Source organism: Phasianus colchicus, chromosome 4 (assembly GCF_987193195.1).
Source record: "Phasianus colchicus chromosome 4, bPhaCol1.hap1.1, whole genome shotgun sequence".
In the NCBI taxonomy this organism is placed as follows: domain Eukaryota; kingdom Metazoa; phylum Chordata; class Aves; order Galliformes; family Phasianidae; genus Phasianus; species Phasianus colchicus.
The window spans coordinates 28,659,479-28,674,570 of record NC_143439.1 but is presented as its reverse complement, the minus strand read 5'-3'; the positions used below and the strand labels follow the sequence as shown (position 1 = coordinate 28,674,570).

The following is a 15,092-nucleotide window of genomic DNA, read 5'->3' as shown; positions in this document are numbered from 1 at the left end:
TGTTCTGTTTGGTAAAAATAAGCAACAAGCATGACATAGTCATGTGTTGTGGAAGTCCCACCCAAGGGTTAGGTTTGTACGTTCTGAGGTCTACTGCATTCTGTTGCACGTGACTTTCAGCTTTATCATGGAAATCACAGCCTAAACAGGTATTTTTATGTGTTCATACACTGCAAACTGTTTTAATCAGCTGGCTACACTGAATTAAAAAAAATAGTTTGTTTTTTCTTTTCCTAATTTGTAGAGGTTTCTCACAATGTCTGTATGCATTCCTGGAGAAAGACTGTGCCCTTCTCTCACCAGTGATGCTCCACTATGTGCAATAATAGGCATACGCATAACAGGCAAAGGATGTTCAGCTCACAGTTCAAAGAAAGAAAGCAGATCTGCTTTTCCACCCACTCTACTTCTGGTCCCACCAATGTTTAATTCAAGTAGCCCAGCAAAGAATTCAATACCTATGATTTTGAGAGGATTATTGACAGATCTCTGGTGCTCCAACAATTTCCTCTCTACCTTTCATGTGTTTAAATTTATCTCAAAACTATTTCAGTGGTTGGTGATGTTGGTAAAAGAACTTCGGTATAGTTTAATGAAAATTTTTATTCTGTAATGATTTCCATGTAATATTTTAACACATTTATACTGCAAATAACAGGAGGGCTTCTCTCTTAAGAGAAACCATCAACCACAGTGACTGTCCTTCTAGACAAACAAAATATTAGGCAAGCTATTGTCTGGAACCTACTAAAGAATTGGTTAAAAAAGCCTTTATTTAAATTTATTTGAAAGCCAAACAAGTCATAGGCATGTAAATTCTCACTAGCATGAAAGAAGAAACAACATTTCAGTCTTCTTGTTCCATTCTGATAGTGTAAAAGATCCTGTCACGGAGTTAACTAGATCAATCTATGCCCGTGACAGGGGGCAGTAGGCACATGCAGATTCTTTGTTTAGGTGATTATATGAAAGGATAATTAGACATTCTTCAAATCTATTTGATCATCCTAATTTGAGGTAAAACTGTTTTACTTTGAGGAAAATTATAGCATTTTGGCTTTTTGCTCTGGCTTGGAATATCAACTGATTTTGGAGTTTAGAATTTGCTTCTCAGTAAAAATGTGACTTCCTAATCAGTTGTTCTTCCTCAAAGGCAGGGTAAATAATAATTGGCTTAATTTACAGCACGGAAAATAAGTTTAGGTATTAGGAAAATATTCTTTTGAAACTGGTAGGAAATGCAGGAAAGTGGTAGAGTATCTGGTGACGTGATCTTCTAAAATGTGTTTTTAAAATGTCTGTCCATCCAGATGGAATTAATTCTGTCCTAGATTGAAGAGGACCTAAGGTTCTAAGTGACCTCTTGAAGTCCTTTGCAGCTCTGTATTTCTCTAACTGGCGTCACTGTCATAAATAAGAAAATCAGATTAGAAGGAAAAGTGCATTTACATGTGAGGCCAGAAGGAATTTCAACGAACATTCTCTACTGCTGTTTTGTTGTTGTTGTTGTTGTTTGTTTGTTTGTTTTGGCAGATTTTTCCACTACGCTAATCAAATACACTGGTTTAGCTTTCTTCTTCCTTCTTTCTTCCTCTTACCATCACTTAAAGAACAAGGGAAACAATCAGATTCACAGAGCTGTTTTCTTGGTTAGACATCTGTGTTCCAAGCTCTCTTATGATCAGGAAGTTGATATTGGTAAAACTTATAATTAATTATGCTCCTTCAGGCTGTGATTAATTAAATTGGATCCCCTTTTGTCTTTAGCATGGGCAACAGGGGAATTTGGCTTTTTAAATTGATGAGTCTTACTTTAATCAAATTCCTAGTGGACAGGCAGTCCTGCTGCCAGACAGTCACACAGGAGCTCACAAAGATCCTGCACTCTTTCAAATTGTTCACCATCCTTCACAAGAAGCAATTCTGGAATGATAATTTGTCAAAAAACATTTATAAAAACACAGCTTGTCCATAGGAAAGAAGTCTTTAAAAATATAATTGTGAACAAAAGCAAGTCAGGAAGGCTTGTCCAACCTGTGTTTCTGTTGAGACAGAGCTAAACAGGACATTCTGCCTCTTTTTATCTGGCAGTCAGGAAGCATATGTGTCATCAATGCTAGGTGTTACTGCAAAGCAGTCAGGAAACCATGTTCTCATGTTCTGTTGAGATGAATGTGATAGAAATTCCACAGCAGCATGAGAAAAATCTTGCATGACTAAAGCACGTCCAGCACTAAAGCTGTCTGGTGATCATTCTTATTGAAAGACTCTGTGGAATAGTCACATCACCTATTCTAAAGTGAAAAGGAAAAAAAAAAAAAAAAAAAAAAAGTGTCCCTAAAGACAAGGGAGAATGGATAGCAATGGTATCTTCTGTCAGTAATTGATTCTTCTGTCAGTAGTTAACTAGAGCAGTGGCCTGGTATGACAGCCCTGCATAGAAAAGCAGCCAGTCAAAAGCCTTTCTGACAAGGCTGACAAGGTGGATATGATCTCTGAAAATTGAGTTTAGGATTGACTTCATTGAATGGATAAATGAAAAATGGTAACGGTTGTGCCAGTTCTGTTGTAGTGCAGCTAATTGGACTGAGGAATGCATGGTTTGGGATAAATTCATCTGTCTTGATCACCAATGACTTAAAGGTTGTTCTGTATTTTGTTTTGCAGAGGAAGCTATATCCAGAATTCTTTGGACAGGAAACACTGGACTCAGGTATTTAAATTCTGGCTACATGTACTTTCAAGAACATGTAAGATTGTTTCTGACTTATTTTACCCATGACTATCCAAAGTTTTCTCCCCACAATAAGATTTAAAAAAAAAATACATATACTAAATAAAAAGGTTCAATTAATCTTCACCTGTGACCTGAATCACTGAGACCTACCTAGGGCTGGTCACCTGCAAGAGCCCTAAGTGGGCTTTGGATGTGGTTGGTTTTCTTTTTGGGAGATAGACATGCAGACTTCTGTCATACTTTATAAAAAAAGGTCTCTTTTTAAGTGTTTCTTCTACTTAAATTACATGTTCTTACATTTCCATTAGGAACAATTTTTAGTTCCCATACCTGTTTCTTCTGCACACTCATCAACTTCCAGCAAAATAAGTTCTTGCCTAGTCTGTCTTTTTAAGATCATTTATGCTCAGTTCTGGTACCGTTTGTGTTTGTGTGTATGTGTGTGGGTGAGACAGGCTGGGTACTCCATACATCCAGTTTGCTGCATATCCCTTCTAGCAGATCACAACTTTCCATGCGGTACTGTTCTCTCATTCTTCTGGTTCATAGAAAGCAGTGATTGCCCCTAAATGACCTCATATGTAGTTTGCCATTTTCCTAGTGATGGACATAGAATTGAAAAAAAAGGAACTTTAACAAAATTTTTACCTTTTTAACATTTTCTGGAAAAAAAAAAAAACAAAAAACAGCTACTTGGCAAGCAATGAAGGTTTGGGATTGCATTTTATTTTTAAGAAAAGGCAGTTAAGCTCTTCAAAATGCATTAAACAATATATTCCAATGACATTGATGTCAGCACTAATTACTTCACTTCTGTTTCCTGCTTGGGCACCGGTCAAACAATTAACAGGAAATTTGCAGTAGTTCCTCATGGGGTCTTACTTCAATTCACTAAAGTTTAATGAAATTAACATTTTCAGAACTAAGTTGTATTTTATAGTGAGTAAACCTATCACTGCCAAAAAATGAATTTACCACATAACAAAGCAGTACGTTTTTCCACCAGAACATACTTACTGCTCTACTGAAAGCATAATTACAACATTGTTGATTTTTATAGTAAGCTTATATTATAATTAGGGATGTAACATTTGGTGATGATATTTCAATTCTCCTAGGGATTGCTGTTTGACTTGGAAAGATCTCTCTAGATCTGCTTGGCTGCCGCTGCCTATTCTCTCCTGACCTAATTAAATTAAATTGTTAGACTATGTGCTTTGCAAAATAGGAAATTTTTACAGCTCTACTTTTCTTGGGTAAATTACATATGTTTTTTAGAAGTGGAGTCCCAGTTCACCTCACATTGACAGTACTGCTAGAAAGCTGGCTAGCAGCGGTAGAAAGCAGGGAAAATTTGCCATTCCCATGTCCAGGATTTCTAGAGTTAATCTGAAGCCCAAGTGACTGGTTTGTTTTCTCCCAGTGGAAAGAGCATGCATTCTGTTTCTAAACACAAGTAAACTAAAACATTGTTTATTCTCTTTTCTTTGTACAACTGCAGTGATTGATACAAAATACCTCTTTCTTCATCTTGCTCACCCACACATCAGCGTGGCAGCTCTAAGCATAGGCTTTCCACAGATTGCTTCTCTCTTTGCCATATGTGAAGTTGGAATCCCTTCTTCACCTGTTATGTTTAGCACTGATTTTATGTCTTTTAAACTTGGAAATCTTTCTGTAAAGGTCTTTTCAAAATAGCTTTTCTTGTTAAGGCAGCTGTTTGCCCCACTTACTGAAGAAATAATATTGAACATTTCTAGAGAAACAATCTTAGCTCCTAGCAAGTGAGCCCTCTATTTGCATTTTCATTTTTACTGATTGGGTTTTGCTGGTAATAGTTACATGCTAATGAAACTCAATGTAAAATTGACTCAGAACTTGTTCACTGCTTGCAGTATGGATGGAAACATAAACAGAAGTCCTAGAATCAGAGCTGTATAAAAAAACCTATGCGTGGATTTGTCAAAATTAGACAAAATTTACATTCACTACATTGTCTGTAGAGATGGGGACTTTCAGAAAAGAGGAGAACTTCAGTGTAGTTACTAAACTTGAGGTTTTCTTAATATGGTTTTGGGAGTATGACCCATCCATTCACTGCTTGAAGTCTTCAGTATTTTGTAACCAGAATACAGTTTTATGGTAGTATCTTGATTTGAATTTACTTTTGCATGTGTAGGCTCTTTCCAGCAAAATGTTAGGACATGGTAATGGCCATACTGTGTTCGCTCTTTTGGCATCAGCATGCTGTTTATAACTATCACTAAGCAAGTGTGCATGGAAAAAAAAAAAAAAAGATTATACAGTGGTATTAGTTATATTTCCTGGGTATGCTCTTCTTGCCAAGGGACTTCTAAGCCAAGTGGTTTTGCACTTCATAGCATCAAAGAATTCCACTACCCTTTATTTGTCCATTTACTCTTAACCCAGAGTAGACATTTAGCCCACCCATACTGCTTTACTGCATTTTGGCAAGACCGTGAGCTTCCAGTACACGATGTTTTGATGTTGAATACTGAAAGTCAAATAAGCAAAAACCAAAACCATGACATACCTGATTCAGCACAGGCTATGTACACCACACTTTTCACCTGCTCTTGCAAAAGTAGTTATTGGGGTCCTTCCAAGAGGGATACATCTACCATTGCTGAGAGCACCCAGCACTGTGGATTCTTGCAGGCCTGTGTGAGCTGGAGTGCACTTCCAAGGAGAACACAGTATTTCCCTCTGGCTCTTTCTGCTCCCCTAGACCTGTGCCAGGGCATTCTCCTGAGTGTAAAGAATATGAATAGCTAATCACTTCCCAAAATGTTACAGCTGGAGCATAAAACTACACAGACCTTGATAGGCAAATGAGAAGCTTAAGCTTCCTGCTGCCAAAAAACATTTATGTTTAGCTGCAGAGTTTGTTTGAATTATGTTAGGCAGAAGGAAGTGCAAGGATATTTTATTTTTAATTAGCAGAAAACTTCTCTCTGTTTGCTAATTGCTGAGCCAAATACTTTCTTTAACACTGTTAGCTCCTAGCACCTTTAAGCTTATTTCTACGTGGCTCTACATATGTATTGGATCTAAACACGAAATGGAAATCTTCAAAAACTCTTCCCCAATATGTTCTCCAAGTTTCTTAGCAGATTCCTTAGATTCCACTGCTAACTTCTTCAACTCAGCAGTTGCTTTGCACATTTCAAAGAAGAGAAAATGAGAGACATCCTCTCATGCACACTGTCCCTCATGCTTCCCCATGGCTTAACGTTATTTTCATATGTATATAAATACCTTCTTATTGACTGGAAAGAGAAAACTGTTGATTGCCCCATAGCATGAATTTTTCATTGAGAAAGGAACACATTCAGGCACTTCAAAACTTATTAAATAATTAATGTGCTTCAGACGTAGTAAAAATCAGAGCTAATTACCAATATCCGCTTAGTGAACCTAGTACACTTGGGCAGGGAATCAAGGTCACCATTTGTATTTTCTTATTCTAGAAATACTAATGATTATTTTATAAAACTTAGTGCCCACTTTCAAATAAGAAGCTATCATGCTATTATGAACAGTTTGGAAGATTAAACTTATGTTCAGACAGTGACAGCATCTACATTTTGTAAATTTACAATTTACAAAATGTCTTGCATTTAGCACCAGACATTTTAGGACAGTATTGCATTTAGCACCAGAAGTCTGGATTTTATAGTAGCTTTGGACTGCTACCAGCTCTTTTGTTTTTTTCTTGATTCAAAACTTCACTGAGCTTATACAGTCACAGCAACAACTGGAAACAGCCATCACAAACTAGCAAATGCATAACATGGACTTTTGCAAGTAAGGTCTAAGAAAGCCGGGCTAGAAAAACTACAGGGAGGGCAGAGAGATCCTTCAAGGTGATAATCTACATACAGTACTTCTTACTGCATTGATATCTAGCAGGAATTTGTTGAACCTTTCATACTAGTTTCATGTTCATTGTCAGTTTCAGAGTTTTCATCCATGAAGGCTGGAGAAAATCTGCCTGGAACTCTCACTGCAAAGAGTCATAACCCTGTTCTTAAAGCTAGAAGCATGTCTGGAGATGTATGCAATGGGTGATATTTTATAGATTGGTTTATAAATAAATTCAGAATGATGGCATGTGCTTCAGGCACATGATGTAATTTCCCTGTTGTTTTTAATTTTTTCATGACAACATCACCTGGGAAAATGGAGAATGTAGCTTATTTTGTGTGTATAAGGAAACTGGTTTTAAGATGATACATAATGCAGATCAGATGGAGGAAAATTCTCAGTCCTAAAAACAGGACAGGAGATCAGTATTGACAGTCTGGACCCATCTGGATGAGCTCTGTATCCACAACTGCGTCCTGATACATGACTCATATGTTTCATGAGCTGATGCTGAAAGTTCTAACACATCCTCCTGAAATATCCCCAATGGCATGCAATAAAGGGCAAGTAAAAGGAAAGACTCATGAGTACAGTGGATATAAGGACATACTAGAAATGTTGTGGTTTTTTTGGAGCATAGGTCTTATGAGGCACAGCTGAGGGAACTAGGATTGTTTCTGGAGAAGAGGAGGCTCAGGGGAGACCTTATTGCTTTCTGCAACTCCCTAAAAATAGGTTGTAGCAAGATGGAGGTCAGCCTCTTCTCCCAGGTAACAACAGCAGGACAAGAGGGATTGGCTTCAAGTTGTATCGAGGTTCTCACTGGGTATTAGGAACAATTTTTTCTCATAAAGAGTGGTGATGCACTGAAACAGGCTGCTCAGGGAGGTAGTGGAAGCACCATCCATGGAGGTATTCAGGAAACATGAGGATGGAGCACTGAGGGACATGGTTAATGGACATGGTGAGGATGGGTTGATGTTTGGACTGGATGATCTGAGAGGTCTGTTTCAACCTAAATGATTCTTTGGTTCTATGATTCTAAGTTTTTCAAGTAGATACAACAGCAGAGTTAGCACACCTACTGCTCAGTTGATCCATCATCTTTTCCTTTCTGGAGGTGAGACATGCAGACATGGCTGTGGCAGGAGGATGGTGGCTGTATGGTGCTTTCACATGGTGCTTTCTTTCTGAGTACATTAGCATTGCATGCTTGAAGCTACATAGTACTGTCTGGCACAAGAAACCTATCCTCACAATGTTTTCATTACATCTCTAAAAGATGCAGCTCTTCTTCTACCCCTCTGTGTGGTCACAGGTGGTGCATGGGCAATGAGCAGCTGCAGACATAAGAGGAATAGTCCTGCTGAGCAGGCAGGCACTTCTTCCAGCATGGGTGATATCATCTGTGTAGGCATTTTTTTCTTTCAGTCTATTCACACTAACTTAATCTATGCTGGAAAGAGCTCAACTATATCATCCTGATTCCAGCCCCGGTTTAATTTAGACACAACATCTAATCTACAAGTCTATTAATGGACAAACATTGTTTCTGCGGGAACAATAAGTTACCAGGTAAAGAATAACCTGGCAACAACAATATCAAAAAACCTCCTATATCTGCTAAGGTAGAAACGTGTGCAATCATGAGGGCTTAATGTTCTGCTCTCTCCTACCCTGTATAGTCTTTTACATTAACGTAAAGACCGTACTGAAAAATGTTTTAGATATCATTTACAGTGGGGGTTTCAGTATGAGCTAACTAATGCTCCAATTCCCTATGTTAATCCAAAACGTGTTATGAGACAGGGGGATGCAGAATCTGGAAAGGTTGCTACAGACATGCTGACTATCTCAAAGCAGCTGACAGTCATAGAATCAGAGGCTGAAAATGCCATCCGGGAAAAAGCTGTCATGTTTCTCTTTCTTCTCCAGAGTACATTTCCTTTTTCTTTTGTTGGTTCACAGCGATGAGAGTCATAGTGACAAGAACTCACTAGAATCATGGCATAAGGCTCCAAACTCAAAAGTCTCTCTGCAGGCCATCACAGCTGGGATAAATGGCCTTCGTTTGGCTCTCAGAAGAGCAAGGAATCTACAGAGGACACTTTTCTCAGGAACTGTAGCCATCATCAAAGTTCCTTTTCAAATAAAGCTGGGCTTCAGCAGAATTGATAGTGTTTCTGAGAGCTCAGGGGATCAATAAAGGCAGCAGGAAAAGGAAAAGGCAAACGGCTGTAGCTTCTTAAATGAGAATTGATTTTGTCCATTGTCCAGTCCCAGGGCAAAAGAACAAGCTTATCACTTCAAACCAAGAATAGAAGGGAAACTAATTCTCTAGTCTCAGGAAAGGACAGGTGCTCAGTAAAAGGTCACTGAGGAGATCAACACTGTCATAAAGAGATCCTTTTTTACTTGACTTCCTGACAGAGAAAGTAGACTTAGGCTACTCATCTGTATGGCCTTCCTCCAACATTGATGTCTATGGCTGCAAGGAAGCCAAGACGCACCACCAAGGGAAAAAAACAAATCCATATGTATGCCTTTCTCTGGGATTCACTAAAATCAGGGGAGTTTGCAGTAGTTTCTGACCTCTGTATCTTCTTGGAGAAGCCCAGGAAGTTACCACCAACCTCCATGCATCATTGCCCAAGAGTGGCAGAGCCCTGAGGAGCTCGGAGATACCCCACAGTGGTCCTGTCCAGTACCTTCTTGTTTGTTCATTTGAGCAAGCTTCACACAGTTCTGCATTCCATCCCATTTTTTTTTTTCTAATTGTTCTCCTACTGTCATGATTAAAACAAACACCATCGATCCAGTTTTGCTTGCCTGTATCTAGCAATGCTGTTTCTCTAATACCTTTTGCGCTAGGACATCTAAATGCATGAATATATCTATGAAAAACAAATCCAGATATATTTGTTTATATAACAATTTATTCACAGGGCCATTTCACAAGGGTGGTAGAGAGCTGACTTTGACCACAGGAACCTCAGCAGAGGTTAAGGGACTGACATTGCTTTTTTAACTCCACTACTCAGGCTCTGTGCGATGAGACATTTTGTGTGCAGAAAGGCTGCCCCAGTGCAGAACTGAAGCCAAGCAGGATCTCAATGACATTTGTAAGAAACAGGTGTGATGAAGTTGGTGCTCTCATTCTTCAAGGGATCCTGAAAGAGAAGAGGGCACTCTTCCTGAAGGAACATACTGGCAGCTTACGGAGATTCAGAGTGTTGTTTGTGGCTTTCCTACTGGCCACAGAAAACCCCTGGTTGCAGGAGTAGAGGAAAGGAACTGTTCTATCATACAAGATTTCTAAAAGTTTCTAGTGGTGTTTTTAACTACATCTGAACATTTCCTCTGTCTTATGTTCTTTCTTCATGCCCCCCGAATCCTTGATCTCTCAGCTGGAAGCAACCAGCATTTTCTACTCAGCCCAAGGTCCTTTGAAGCGATTCTTTAGAGTTCCCAAATCCCTTTTGTTTAGCCTTTTCTCCATCTGAGTTTGTTAAATTTTAAAGTACAGAAAAAAAACGACCACACAAACTGTTCCTTCAGCAAACATCATATGAAGAATGTTTTGGCATTTCCAAAGTTCATATTTTCAGAGTGAATATGTCCAAATAACGTCTTTTGATGTTTGTTTCAATTGCTGAGTCTTTTCCTGCTGGTTTTTATGTGCTGGAACAGCTCAGCGAGTTCTGCTTGAATTCATCACTAGACTCAGTATTAATTTTGGGGCAAAAAATACAGAAGGTCCCAATCGTGCAGATGCTACTGCTGTTTCAAATGTGAGAGCTGTGAGCCCGATGTCTGTGCTGGGAATACTCAGTTGAAAGAAATATTTCTGAAGAGAAATACCATATATAATAGACTTTCTGAGTTTTTATCAGTTGAAAACTCATCAGAAAAGTTCTCTGAAGCTCAGAAATCAACTGGTGTTCATCTGCTGTCTGTTTATTGGCCTACTTTCATCTACCACAGTGACATCAATCTTTCCTTCTTTTCAAAATCTTTGCCATTTGTATCAACCAAACAAAAGAAACCAGTTCCAGTGGAACATTAAAACAAAGTTAAAACAAGCAAACGAGCTGCAAGCAGCTCCTGAAGGTGCACAGGATGATTAAAGGAACTGCATTTCAACCCTTGACGTGCACTGCAATATACAAGAGATGATTTTCATTTATTTATTTATTTATTTGCAGCGTATTTATTGCAGGAAACAGTCATTTTCTGGTTACTGGTTATGATACTATGTTTTCTGCTGTGTCTAGACAGCACAGTAAACATGTTGTCTGCTCTCCAAGGTGAATTTGGCCTTGTTAGACTCGTAAAAAAATACCGACTGATTTCAGTAGCTGCTCAGTACTGTTTGAATATAAGGTTTGGCTTCTGTTGTTTTATTCCAGCCACATTTTCTTCACTTTTCTTCTTATTTAGAAAGTGTAAAGTCTGTTTATTTCACCTCTGTGATTTACAGTGTTTCATGGTCCTGGAGACTCATACTTGTTTGGTGAAATATATAAGCAGATGTTTATATAATGACTCTTTCCTGAAATTTAGTATCTTCTGGGTTAACTTGATAAATAATGCTAAAAGAAAAGGTGGCAGAGAGTCCTGTATTCATGTGTAGCTTTGACCATGAGTAGTCTCACAGAAACTATTGGGACCAGACATGTTTCATAAGGTTTATTTCATCAGGGCTAAACGTGAGGTTCATGAAAAAAATGAAGATATAGTTTACAGGGTAATAGAAGACAATGTGAAATTAAGGTTCGCTTTTGCTCTTCAGGGATTTCTCCTTTCTTTACCTCTCACAAGACTCCAAATTAAATAGGTACTACTGGCATGGTTTGTATAGGACTACAATACAAATTGTTAGCCATTTAATTGTATATATATATTTGAAATTTCATGGTCATGAAGGACTGTTTTTTTGGTTGGTTTCGTTTTATAAGGGGCACGGTCAGAGCACAGTGTGAGTGACTGATATGAGTTGACCTGTTGTACATTGCTTGAGGCTTGCAGGTGTGAGAACAGACTTGAGCAGCTAGATTTCTGCCCCTTCACAGGAGACTGCCAAAAGGAGTGAACCAAAGACATAAGGTCTGTGTAGACTATGCTACATTGTGTAGTCCGACTCAGTTGTGCTGACAGGCAGTGGAAAGTGCATGGGGAAAAACTAAGTCTCATGAGTGCTAGTCATTTGCTAATATATCATCAAATATTTTTTCCAAAGAGAACAAATTCCAGCATTGTCCTGGTGCTGCTCATGCTTTTTGTAGGTGCTCTTTGCAGATATTCTTTGTATCCCTACTTGTATTTGTAGCAGGAAAAAAGCAAATTTTTGACAGGCAGAGCTCTTTCCCTCTTTTTTCAGTCACCTTTCATCTGTATAGGATGATGCAATTACTGTGACTGCATAGAAGGCATGGAGCACATTGTCTTCTCATTTCATGATTGTGATGAAAGATCAGAGATGATCCATGAAAGTAAATTTCCCTGTGGCTCCTGAGTTCGGAGGCAGAGCAATGTCCTCCTGTCCTCCCTAACAATGTACTTTCCTTGCTCACCTAAACATGGGAAAAGGGGAAATAAAGTTCCTTAAAAGTTGTAAAGATGCTTCCACTGTGTCCGCACGAAAGAGAAAACATAAAAACCTCATATGTGATGATGTGATACCACTGTGGCATCATTTTTCTCTATGTGTGTGACAGATTGCTGATACAGGTTGTATGCTATCAAGAACAGGAGGCTTGTGGGAGACCTTATGTCTCTCTACAACTACCTGAAAGGAGGCTATAGTGAGGTGGATGTTGGCCTCTTCTCCTGGGTAACAGCTACAGGACAAAAGGGAATGGCCTTGAGCTGCACCCAGGAGAGGGTCAGGTTAGGTATTAGGAAAAATTTCTTTTCAGAAAGAGTGGTGAGGCATTGGCACAGGCTGCCCAGTAAGGTGGAGGAATCACTATCCCTGGAGGTGTTCAAGAAACGTGGAGATAAGACACTGAGGAACATGGGCAGTAGGCAAGGTGGGGATGCGTTGGTAGTTGAACTAGACAATCCTAAAAGTCTTTTCCAACCTTAATGATTCTGTGGTTGTAAAATTCAAGCTTCCCTTGTTAGGAAAGTAGTTCTGCAAGAGGTTACTGAGCTGCCTGTACGTATACAGATGCGATATTCATGTATGTGCCACGGTGCCTGTATTGATCTGAATGATGCCTTTTGTTCTTTTGTTAAAGCAGCGCCCTCATGAAACCCTTGCAAATCTGGCAGTCCTGATAGATTCTGTGTTCATAGGGATGTTGATCCATGGATGAAATATGGATAAGCTTCAAAGAAGTTTTCTAACCTTTACTTGCAACTACTCCCCCAGCCAATATTTTCTTCTCTTCCCCTACTTTGAGAACTCAAAAATCACAGAGAGTGCTGGTAATCCCAAATTTCAGACTCATGGTAAAAAACTGAACTTTCTATTTTTCTGCATACTCAGTTGTTTTTAAATTACATAATACAAATTAAAGGATTCAGCAACTGAAGAGGGGATGTTTGTAGGCAGAGAAGACAGGGCAAGATACAATTTCAGAACTATCCTTTCTTTTTTTTTCTTCTGGAAAGTAACTTTATCTTAAACAAGGGCTTGTTTCTGGTATCATTTATGCATTTTGGGCAGCATCTTTTCCAGGCATGTTCTCAGTGACCTGTAGGTTTTAGTCTGTGTGATATTCAGGAGATTGCTTCGACATAACTATAAAAAGTACCAGTTACAATGTTCCATTGACCCTAAACACAAACATGTGATAAGTATGTACTAGAAAGCCAAAACATGAGTCACTGGTAGAACGTATTTTTGCATTAACATATTTTTGTTTCTGTCACCAGTTACAAAGACTCCTACAGCCCAGATGAAAGGGTGATAGCTAACTTCCCATAGGCATCCTACAGTCACTTCTTTGGCCTCTACAGAGTGAAGGTAGCATCTTTTATTTTCTTTTTGTCCTTTGGACTTTCATTAGTAGGCTGTACTAAGGGAAGCAATGGTCTTGCAGACTGTCTTCTTTAGCCGTCTTTCAGATGTTTTTCTGGCTTCCTTCCTGGTTGGTTTCTTGACATCTTCATGTTTGGATTTGCACTTTGAAAACAGTAGAAGTGTCTCAGTTTGAAGATAATTCTGCAGAGTACATCTCTTTCATCTGGCAAGGGACTGCCACTAACTATACATTCTTGTGGGACAGCTGAAGGTCTCCTGTTCATCTTCAGTGGGGAGAAAGCTGCTTCTGGAGGCCAGACTTCAATTGAGAAATTTTTAAAGTCAGTTGATGCCATTGTAGTTAAAATGAAGTTCTGTTCCAGATAGAGGAATATTATGTGTATGTTATGCCCACTGAACAATTAGCTGGCAGGTATGCTGGATTGGACAGTGTGTTGAGTATGAAAAACTGCCCTAACCTAACTACAGCACCCTAAGGGTGCATGTCACATCTCCAGGCAATACAAAGAGAAAACATGTTTCAACAGGATACTATCATTCAGAAAATGACTTTCAGAAGAGTAAGGCAAAAGCAGAACTTACCTTTTCACGGGAGAAAGTAAGATCACTACAACAGCCTACTGTCAGGGAACTACCTCCCTGATTTTTGACTCTTCCAACATTGGAACATAAGAGGGGTTAATATAAGAAGATGCTATCAGCTCAGGCATTAAGGGTCTCTTGTAGAGCTTTCAGTGTTGCTTTCTCTCTGAATGGTTTTTCAAGTTTGTCCCGTGTTCCCTTTTCTGACCTCTTTATCTTTAGGTAACTAAGTTCTTTGATCACGCTAGTGAAGATTCTTAAAAAACTGAACCACATTTCCATGAACTTGAGGTGATGTTGGGGTTTGCAAAGGAAGCCCCTAGGAGACATAAAACTGGAGTTACAGCTCCTAACTGCACTTTCACCATGTACGTGGTGATACAGTAGAAAGCACAACAGCCTGTGGTCTGACCTAATCAAATTGAGAACTAATTGACCTTATCACTAGCTTATTCAGTCAGCATTATTTTTAAGAAGACTTCTTTAAAGATCTAGGTTATTGCAACTTTGTCCTTGAAAACAGCTAGTTAAGATAAACTGACGCAAGACAAAAGCACAATTAAGTTTTGGTCAAAGGGATACAAGCAGTACTTCCATATATGTAGGCAGGATCTTTTGTAAGTTTGAAATCTGAAAAACTGCAGTAATGTTAAATAACTAGCAATGCTGATAACATTATTATCATTGTTCCTATTGTTTAATACTTGCATTATCACACAAGCAAGAGCCACTGTGTTCAGAATTGTACAGAGATAATACAGAAAGAGTCAAAAGACAACTGTACAGGGATGAAAGAGGAAAAAAGGCAAGAGAAGAGGAGTATGAACAGTATTTATGTATAATCTTGCAAGCATGCAATACAGTGGAACCTATTCAAACAGACATGGTATGAAA

General features: G+C 38.8%; 1 protein-coding gene across 25 annotated transcripts in view; it reads left to right on the top strand.

Annotated features, from left to right (window-relative positions):
* LOC116231129 (uncharacterized) overlaps window positions 1-15,092 on the top strand; it is a 329,878-nt gene that overhangs the window by 269,573 nt on the left and 45,213 nt on the right. For 19 of the 25 annotated variants that reach the window (XR_016465988.1, XR_016465984.1, XR_016465982.1 and 16 more), the window contains one exon: window positions 2,668-2,713. Coding sequence is in view for 4 of the 25 variants with exons in the window: in XM_090139049.1 (XP_089995175.1) it covers window positions 2,668-2,713 (46 nt within the window). In the remaining 21 variants the exon portion in view is untranslated. Of the gene's footprint in view, window positions 1-2,667; window positions 2,714-3,855; window positions 4,144-6,713; window positions 6,852-8,593; window positions 8,838-15,092 lie in introns of those variants that run through there. The other 6 variants (XM_090139052.1, XM_090139051.1, XM_090139050.1 and 3 more) reach the window with 3 other exon arrangements.